At 36.2% G+C, this 9,298-nt stretch overlaps 1 protein-coding gene across 1 annotated transcript; it reads right to left on the reverse strand.

The window, feature by feature from the left end:
* Positions 1 to 4: 4 nt before the first annotated feature.
* LOC107100608 lies at positions 5 to 9,054 on the reverse strand (the record flags this gene model as incomplete). Its single annotated transcript, XM_015399157.1, has 9 exons — positions 8,911 to 9,054; positions 8,707 to 8,815; positions 8,408 to 8,482; positions 8,024 to 8,317; positions 1,615 to 1,617; positions 716 to 780; positions 516 to 621; positions 250 to 324; positions 5 to 140 (listed from the first exon to the last, which is right to left on the reverse strand). Coding segments are annotated over exons 1-9 (936 nt in total), but the record flags the coding sequence as incomplete, so codon positions are not given.
* Positions 9,055 to 9,298: the final 244 nt, after the last annotated feature.

The following is a 9,298-nucleotide window of genomic DNA, read 5'->3' on the forward strand; positions in this document are numbered from 1 at the left end:
ATGAGGGAGGGGAAGTGGTGGATGTAATGATGGAGAGGAGCAAGGAGGATGGTGATGATGACGATGGCAATGAAGATGATGGTGACAGAGGGGTTGAGCTGACCACCTTAGGAGTAGATAACCAAGCTCTTGCTCTATTACTGTAGAGAAATGAGACAAAAACATTCGTGAAAAAACACTGAGTTTAAGATTTAAAGAAAAGCTTTAAAGAAAGATTTAAAGGCTGGTGTCTCCTGTTTTTAAAGTCACCTTAACTCTGCAACCTTCCGTTTCACCCATGGAGCCTTTATATAAATGCAGTAATGGTCCTTTTCTGTAATAAATCTGCAGGAGAAAAATAACAAGTGAACTGATGAATAGGTCGGTTGTTTTTACATTGCTGATAAATGAATAGAAAGAAATTGAGAATGAAATTAGGCACTACGTTTCACCTTTCTTTGTTATAGTTTAAACTGAATTACTGCAATCCAAATTAATGCAGAGTTGGTATTGGTAGAGATATTCCTCATACTTACATTACAGCAGTAACACATGGAGGATCTGCCTGCTGGATCCGATATGTTAATATTGGTTCCTTTATCTCACTTGTGCTGACTTTCTTACAGCAAGTAAACAGCTTATCTAAGAACCAAAGACAAAAATGTTTTAACCTAAAAAAATGAAGAAAACGTACGTTTATGCTTCCAAACTTTGTTGAGTTTAGGTTTGACTTTACCTGGAATTCCAGAAGCGACCATCAAGGTTACAGCGAGCAGCACACTCTTCAACAAGTTGACCATTCTTACTCCGAATTAATTCATAAAGAAAAAGCAAAGAAAGTCACTTCCCCTATAGTGATCTTTGAACTGAAAGCCCTCTGAAGGGAACTTAGATTTAAGCTCTAAAAGCAGAAGTACAGCCTCTCATTTGTCCTTCCTGATTCTTTCCACCCTACATGTCTCAACATCTGAGGAAATCAAATGATGTACAGATGATTTCATAAAAGGAAAAGTATTTTTATCCCATTCCACTGCTAAATGTGTGGGCGTAAGGCATTCCTGGGAAATCAGAGGTCACACTGATGCCAAAACCGTGATTATTTGTTTAATAAAACTCAATTTAATTTAATATAAACTTTTAAGATACATTTTTGTATCAAAAATATTAAAAATATAAGGCAGTCAGCACACTTCAGATCATACTGCGTAGCAGTAACGAGAGATTTGGATAAGAGTCCCCACTTTTTTTCAGCATTTTACTAAGAAGGGAACAAAACAATATGTAAAACAATTACATTTTCTTGTTGCCAGCCTGTATCTCTTGACTGAAGCTCAGCATCATGATAAAAAACATGGGTTCGTTCAGCCAAGATTTTTAGGGGCGGTTTCACCCATTTTACAAATACATGGACGTATGATATTTCTTCCCAATAACTTTTATTAAAGTTGAAGTCAAGAACAGACAAATCTAACTAGAAATGTTATCGATATTAATGCAAACTGATGCTAACAGATGAAAATATAATAAACAATTAAGGGTGGTTATTTTTTTAGGCCCTGAATGTTCTTGTTTTTTAGGGAAGTTGCATTTATTGCATTTATGTCACAACATATTTGGTAATCAGTCTGGAATTACCTGCTGTGACACAAAGTCACAATGTTTTCCGGACAACTAACAGATAAACAAACCTCAACATTAGCATATGAGCACTTTAACTATATATACTGTAGTTATCAGAAACCAGGATGCATTGAGTTATAAGTCAGTATTATTCACACAGGGCTATTTAAACTAAGAGGACAAAACAAGCAATGTTATCAACTTTAGGTATTTGTGTTTCTATTACAGTATGTCTCATTTTTGTATAATTTTTCTGTTGTTAATGTTACATAGTTAGTTGTAAACTTTATCAGTTTATTCCCTTACTATAGGTTAAGTATATTTATTTTCTCTTTCCTGTATATTTCTGGATATTTTTTTTCTCACATCTCTTTTACTCATAATTGTTTCCTTTTGTCATCTTCTTCATCTTCCCCCAGCCTCCTTACTTTCTGCCTCAGCTGCTTCTCATTACCCTCGAACTAATAACTTACCTGCTTTCATTGTCATCTCGTCTTGTCCTTCAGTAATTGTCCTGCCACTCCTTATTCATCTTCATTGAATTTGTTTGTTTATTTAGGTAATGTTTTGTCCAACAACTTCAGAAAGAAAGGTGCAATAGAAAATGCTCTACTTACAGTTTTTAATAATCAGCTTTCAGCTCTAGACTGTGATGACTCTGCTGTTTTTTAATAATGTACAGGTCCACCTCCTGCACAGCAAGAACTATCTATAAATAACTAAAAATTCCTTAAAATATGTGTATTAAATCTTAATTTGAGTAGGTATATAATATGATCCACCAATGAAATTAGTATTTTTTGCACTTAAAATAAGATAATTATATATTATAGACCTGAAATAAGACAATGCAGTTCTTTCTCTTATTTCAAATGTATATAGTGTCTTATTCCATTGGCAAAGAGTCTCACTCACCTGCCTAAATTAAGATAAACAGGTATGAAAAAAGAAGAAAGGACTTACATAGATTAACATTATTTGCAGTGTGTTTAATCAGATTCAATTCAATCCAGCTTTGTTAATATCATACTTTATCAGGGTTAAACTATTAAAGTACTGCTCAAAAGCAGAAATACAGAAATCAATAAATGCACTAAAGATTAATAAAACAATATTTTAAAAAATAACAAAAAAACAATATGGAAAATAAAAGAGAAAACATAAAATCAACTGACACCAACATCCTTTACTGAATGCTAGAAATAAAATATGAGCCTTAAAGAGATTTAAAAAATAATTAAAGTGGAAGCCTGTCTGATATGCAGCAACAAACAATTCCAGAAACTAGGACTGGCTATAGAGAAGGCCTGTTCACCTCTGAGCTTACGCCTTGTTCCAGGTACTGACAGGAGCAATTGACCTAAGAGAAAGCAGTACATAAGGGTGTAAGAAATATTAGCTATATGGTGGGGCAAGGCCATGTAAAGTATTAAAACATAAACACAATAAAATTTATGCAGCAGCATTTTGAACTGCAGATGGGCAATTAAAGATCCACTAACACCAAAATGAATTACATTACAAGAGTTCAGCAGAGTGGTCACAATGGTGTGAATCACTGTCTCAAAGTGTGATTTGCTCAGCATTGACTTCATTTTTGGCCAGCTGCCACAGCTGAAAGGGGCTGGACTTGATAAAAAAAGATTCAACAGAGTTTTTTTTAGTCTCAATGGGACATAGATCTGACTATCGGCTGCATAAAAGTGAAAAGAGACCCGAAACTTCCTAAGAATGAATTCAAATGGGAGCAGATAAAGAGTAAAAAGAAGGGGGCCCAGGACAGAACCCTGAGGAACTCTGTATACAAGACGGGAAGAAGAGGACACAGCATTTCTCAGACTAGCACAACATTTTTGATACATCAGATAGGACCTGAACGACTGCAATGCTGTTTCTCAGATCCTCACCCAAGGCTCTAAACAAAATAAAAGGATATTATTATCCACTGATTCAAAAGACTGACTAAGTCTAAGAGCAAAATTACAACACAGTCACCAGCACCGTCAGTCGCGAAAAAAAATAGATTACAAATATTCATTACAAACTTTTAGAAGGGCAAACTCAGTGCAGTGCAAAGATTTAAAAAACTGGACTTGAAAATGTCATTATCATTGTTTTCTAAAAGAAAGGCTGTTCACTTCATGAACACAATCTTCTCAAGAATTCTGGACATAAAATGTAGCTGTGAAATAGGCAGAGGTGGATAGTAACTAGTTATGTTATTTTGATAAAAAAAAATAAATAAATAAATAAATAAAAAAACCTTTAGGAGTAGTTTTACAGTATTTTACTTTTTACTTTTACTAATTTTTTTTTTACCTACTTTTTAGTTTTGAGTAAAAATTTTATAAAATATCACTACTTTAACTGGAGTAAAATTAACTAACTACTCCATGACTACTGATAATACCTGTTAGGCCATAAACCATGATATTACTTTTAGACATTGAGGAAATATTAAACTTTATATTTAACAATTTTAAGTTAACACAAAATACCTCTGAAAGGTATTTGGGAGGATTTTCTCAGATCTTTTTAAAAGACCCGCCCTCTCCACTTAAAAAAAAAAATGCGTGTGCAAGAGCATGCACAAGCCCACTTCTCCTTGTGCAAGCTCTGTTTAAAAGTTACTGTTCTCATGGCTCATACAAGTTAACCGTGTCCGAACGTCCGCTCTAACCCCTAAAGCCCTCAATCATTATATAGAGCGAGGAATTTATAGTGAACTCAGTCAGTTTATTGTTTGGAAAGATGATGCTCAGTTCACTGTTGATCCACTGCGTAGTGCCTGTGCTATCTTTGTTATTAGTCGCCGCTGTGACAGCAAATCCCATACTGCTTTTGCAAAGCATTCCGGCATATATCTACCCTTTCTTTTCTTCTCATACACGTAGAGAACGTAGACACCTATTCTCTTACGAGCCTCTGCCATTTTAAAAGAACCGCAGTGAGAAAAATGAGCTTCAATGACTGTCTGAAACCGTAGCTCACAAAAGATATACGCCTGATGAAAAACATAGCTAACAGGACGAGCATGCAGGATGGCTAAACATATCACCATAATGATTGACAGTTAGGAGGACCACTTATTTTGATGATCCATCTGGAAATAAAACTTGTCTTCCATACCTTTCTGGCAAAGATGTTGAGAGTCCTACTAGTGTTGCAGACAGAAACAAAGAGAACCAAATACATTACTCTGCAGATCCAGTTGGTTCAAATTGGAGGATTGTCCAGCCTACCAATACTCTGATTCTCTGCCCCCACTAAGAAACCAGAAGATTCACTCAGGTGTCAGAGCTCACAGCTTGAAAAACTCTAAGGCCACGTTCACACTGCAGGCCTTGATGTTCTATTCCGATTTTTTTTTGTCAAATCCGATTTTTTTTGCATTGCTGTTCACATTTCCAAATATATGAGACTTGTATGTGATCTCCTATGTGAACTGCAGTCATACAACGCAAGTGTCCCACATGCACAGTAGAGGACGCAATGACATCACAGGCTAGCATGCTCTGTGTTTACGGAAGTAAATATGGGTGGTAATGCCAGAGTGCATCTAGTGAACTTTCCCAAACATAAAAACACAATCTTTTCTAGATGGTTAAACATAAATACTGCTCCCCGCATCATCGTCTGCCATGGTTGTTGTTTTTTTTGCTGCTTCTTCATAGCAAGATGCAGAATAGTGACCTTTGAGGGGTATTAATGGCGTTCAGGTCGGATGAATGCGACCTGGCCATTCAGACACAGGTCGCATTTGAAAAGATCGGATTCGTATATGTTTGTTGTTCAGACAGCCATGAAAAGACACAGATACAGGTCACATATGGGCCAAAAAAATCGTATTTGGGTCACTTCAGGCTGCGGTGTGAACGTAGCCTAATTGAAACACAGATAAATCTCCTTTGCATCATGACAGGTTAGTCCCCCTACTGTGGTGGGCAATAAATATATCATACCTTGTTCTAAACAAATATGCACCGTTGAGAGACCGGTTCTTTTTTCTTTTTACTAAAGCCTAATTAGTTAAAAAAAATCCACCTGCTGAGTCTGCTGTGTCATTTGGAGGTTGAGTGACAGAATAAAAGTATGCTGTAACTGCAGCTGTTCTTACATGCTGTTACTATTGATTTTGTTTTTAAACAAAAAAANCTCGTCAAACACCATCTAACATGCTCCAACTCCTTTTCTCTGTGCCTTCCTCCTTATGATTGTGGTTCCCCGGATGTCTCCATGGTTTCTGGTACGTTTAGACTAGTTTTCATGTTTTTGATTTTTGGATTTTTGGACTCCTGGTTTCATGTTTGTTTGGACTTTGTTTTCTTTTGGATAACCTGCATCTGTTTTCTGTTAAGTCATAATTAAATCCACAAGAGATTCACCTCTGCCTCCCTGCCTCTGCTTTTGGGTCAACTAACCATATTCAAATCGTGACAGATACTGTAGAAACAACTGGAGCCCATTTCATTTTATAGTGATCATTATTTATTTCTTTATTTTTAAATCACATGTTTTAATTTTTATGTATAAACCTATAAAATATAAAATGGTAAAAATGGTTAAATTCCCACAGACTGCACTGATGCAAACTGGCCTGATCCTGAACACAATGTTGCTCACCTGTCACAGGGAGGGGGGGTGCTGCTGGTTGATCATCTGTTTACATGATGAAGGAACAAAGACAGTTATTTATTGTAAATATCCTGCTAAACATCTCCTGTAGTGTTTACCTGCTGCTAACCCTCTGTTGCCTGGTCTGGTTGATAAAGGTAAATTCTCAGCTCTGGGAGCTTTCTGGCTGTTTGGTCTCTGTTTTATTCACAGACACACAATAGGCTCATTAAAAGCTGGATTAATCCTGGTTTAATTCTTCTTAAAAACTAAAGAAGAAACACAACCAAATAATAAAAAACTTGCAGTCATGCTCCATTTCAGATGCACTCAGCTGAGCTGCATCCTTAATGATGTGATTCTCCTCCGACATTGAGCGAGAATAACTAAGTAGTTGTATCCAGCAGATCTTATTTTATTCAACGGATTAATAATCTATCGTTAATTTGAATTTTTCAGTTAAGAAACCTTTCTATAAAAATTGGGTCACGGTACTGGAAGTCTTCTCCCTCTCTCCTATTTCTCCTTCCTTTCTGTTCCTTTTTGAAACCCAGACTTTGGGGCACTGCATTTTTCAGCCGCAGATTTTTTTACCGCCCTGCTGCTCATTTACACAGTTTGTAGTTAATTTGTTTCTTTCGTTATCACTTTGTCAAATGAGGTGCGTGTGGTATTAAAGCCCCTTTCTTTCATTGTTTACTGCTGAGATATGGGGAAGAACTTGAAGATTATTGATTTAACCGCTGGATTTTCTTTTTATATTTGAAAAATAAAGCAGGACAAATCTTTTCTTCTTGTTTTGAGCCCCCCCTCTGTCAAGGACCCTTAGAATCGTCCTAACTACCCCCAGTTTAGATTTTAAAATGGAAAAATTTTAATTTTTTCTACTTTCCTATTCTTTTATTAAAAAATTCCATGTATACTGTAACATGGATGCACAAAAACCTGCTTTTTTTTTAGTGTTAATTGCTCTTTGAAGTAACAGGTTAAACAGAGCAGATTAAAAATGTCTCCGGACCTTTACTGGTTGTCGATTTTATTTGGACCCCATTGATTTTTAATTGGCTACCCCTGGTTTACACTAAACTGACTTCAAAAGATGTCCGTCCACCTCGGTACCTCGATTGTGAGTTGGGCCTCCTGCCCACCATAACACCTGTTACACATTGTTTTCTTCAAACCTGCTTTACTCATCCAGTTAAGTTTGTCTTTTTCTTTGTTTTTGAAAATTATGTTTTTCTTAGACTCTTTCGGTAACTGTCTTTGTTAGTCTAGTCTTGTGTTGGTCCTGTAAACTCATAGTTTCTTATTCTTACTATTGAGCCAACGATATCCCCATCATTCCAGTCAACACCAGAATAATACAAATTCAAATTTCATTACCAACATTTTATAGTCTGCAGATATTTTTAATTACTGGTTATTGTCTTTATTTTATTTTTTTTTAAGCATTCATCTTTGGAAATGATGAAAATAAAATGCATACAAAAATTGTTACAACACTTATTAATAAAAGAGTTTTTTTTATTTTGCAGATATTTTCCTCTAAGAACAAAGCTTTCAAATTCTCAAACAGTTTCATAAATGTATGAGTGAGTTTTGCAGCCATATCATAACCATTTCATAAATTACTCAAAATTTTTATAAATACAAGAGATAATAAATATTATCCTTCACTGCATCAACAGCAAAAAAATGTTTCACCAAATAAATAATTTTAAAATCCTAAAGCAATTTAACATAAATAAGTTCTTCAAGTTTCCCAAAGTAAATCTGCTTGTTTTGGTGTTGATGATCAGATAGCTTTTACTAGATGGTCTTATCTTCAACGCTTCCAGAAGACATGTCCCCAGATGACATGTCCCCAGATGACACGTCCCCAGATGGCACGTCCCCAGATGACACGTCTCCAGATGGCATTTCTCCAGAAGGCATTTCTCCAGAAGGCATGTCCCCAGATGTCATAGCGGAGACAGAGGTAAGAAAGGGAGATGAAAAGGAACGAGGCAGGGTTGAGGACGAAGGTGGTGAAGTGGTGGATGTTATGATGGAGAGGAGGGAGACTGTTGGTGGAGATAAAATGTTTTGCTGACCCTTTGTTCCCCTGTGAGAGGAAAGGTCAAAAGATGGATTAAATATGAGCAAAGCAGATACAAAGTTTAACGGGAATCTTTCTACTGCCATTTAAACCAACCTGAACTTTTGAATCTTCCGCTTAACCCAGGGAGCTCTTATATGACTGCAGTAAAGACCAGTTTCTGTCTGAAATCTGCAAAGATCATAAATGTAGATGATCAAAATACATATTGTCTTCTAAAACAAATACAAGTTTAAGTGTAAATCGAATCAAGAAATAAGGGTAGCATCTCAAAATAAGAAATTGATCTTGAAATCAAGCAATTTTCATTTAAATACAACAAGAATCTAATTTCAACATTAAAAATGATCTAGTTTTTATCATTTGGAGCAAAGCAGAGGAAAACTTTGACTTACATGACAGCGTTGACGCATTGACCGTTGGCTTTTTGGATCAAGAAATCCAAGATTGGCTCTTTGATCTCCGTGTTAGTGACTTTTGTACAGCAAGTCGCTAATTTCTCACCTGGAAATATAGATAAAAAACGTCAAATTATTTCACCGTAATAAATAATTAAATAAAAGAATCCTGACAAAAGTTCACTTTTCCTTCATTCTTACCTGGATCTCCAGAAGCGACCACCAAAACCATGGCGACCAGCGCACTCCTGAACAGGCTGTTAAAGTTGAGCATTTTTACAGTCAGTTAAAATGGGAGGAAACGATACTGTGGAAAGTATTTTCTGTTGGTCAGTTTCCTCTGTTCCTCTGCAGAGAGCTTGGAGAACTGGCGGTTGAATGGAGGCAGCTGCTACTTAAGGGCCTAAAAGCGGAAGCAGCTCCTCCGGTCAGTCATCTTCCGAATCCCCTACTTTCATCATGTGAATGCAAAAGATGCTGACTTCAGGGGAATTTCTCAGAATGATTTAAAAAGTACTCTGGAAAAACTCTGTCATCATATCATTTCATTCAGAAATTTCAATGAAAAAGAGGGAGCTCCTCCCTCTGT

Source organism: Cyprinodon variegatus, unplaced genomic scaffold, assembly GCF_000732505.1.
Source record: "Cyprinodon variegatus isolate N-32 unplaced genomic scaffold, C_variegatus-1.0 Scaffold992, whole genome shotgun sequence".
NCBI classification, from domain to species: Eukaryota; Metazoa; Chordata; class Actinopteri; order Cyprinodontiformes; family Cyprinodontidae; genus Cyprinodon; species Cyprinodon variegatus.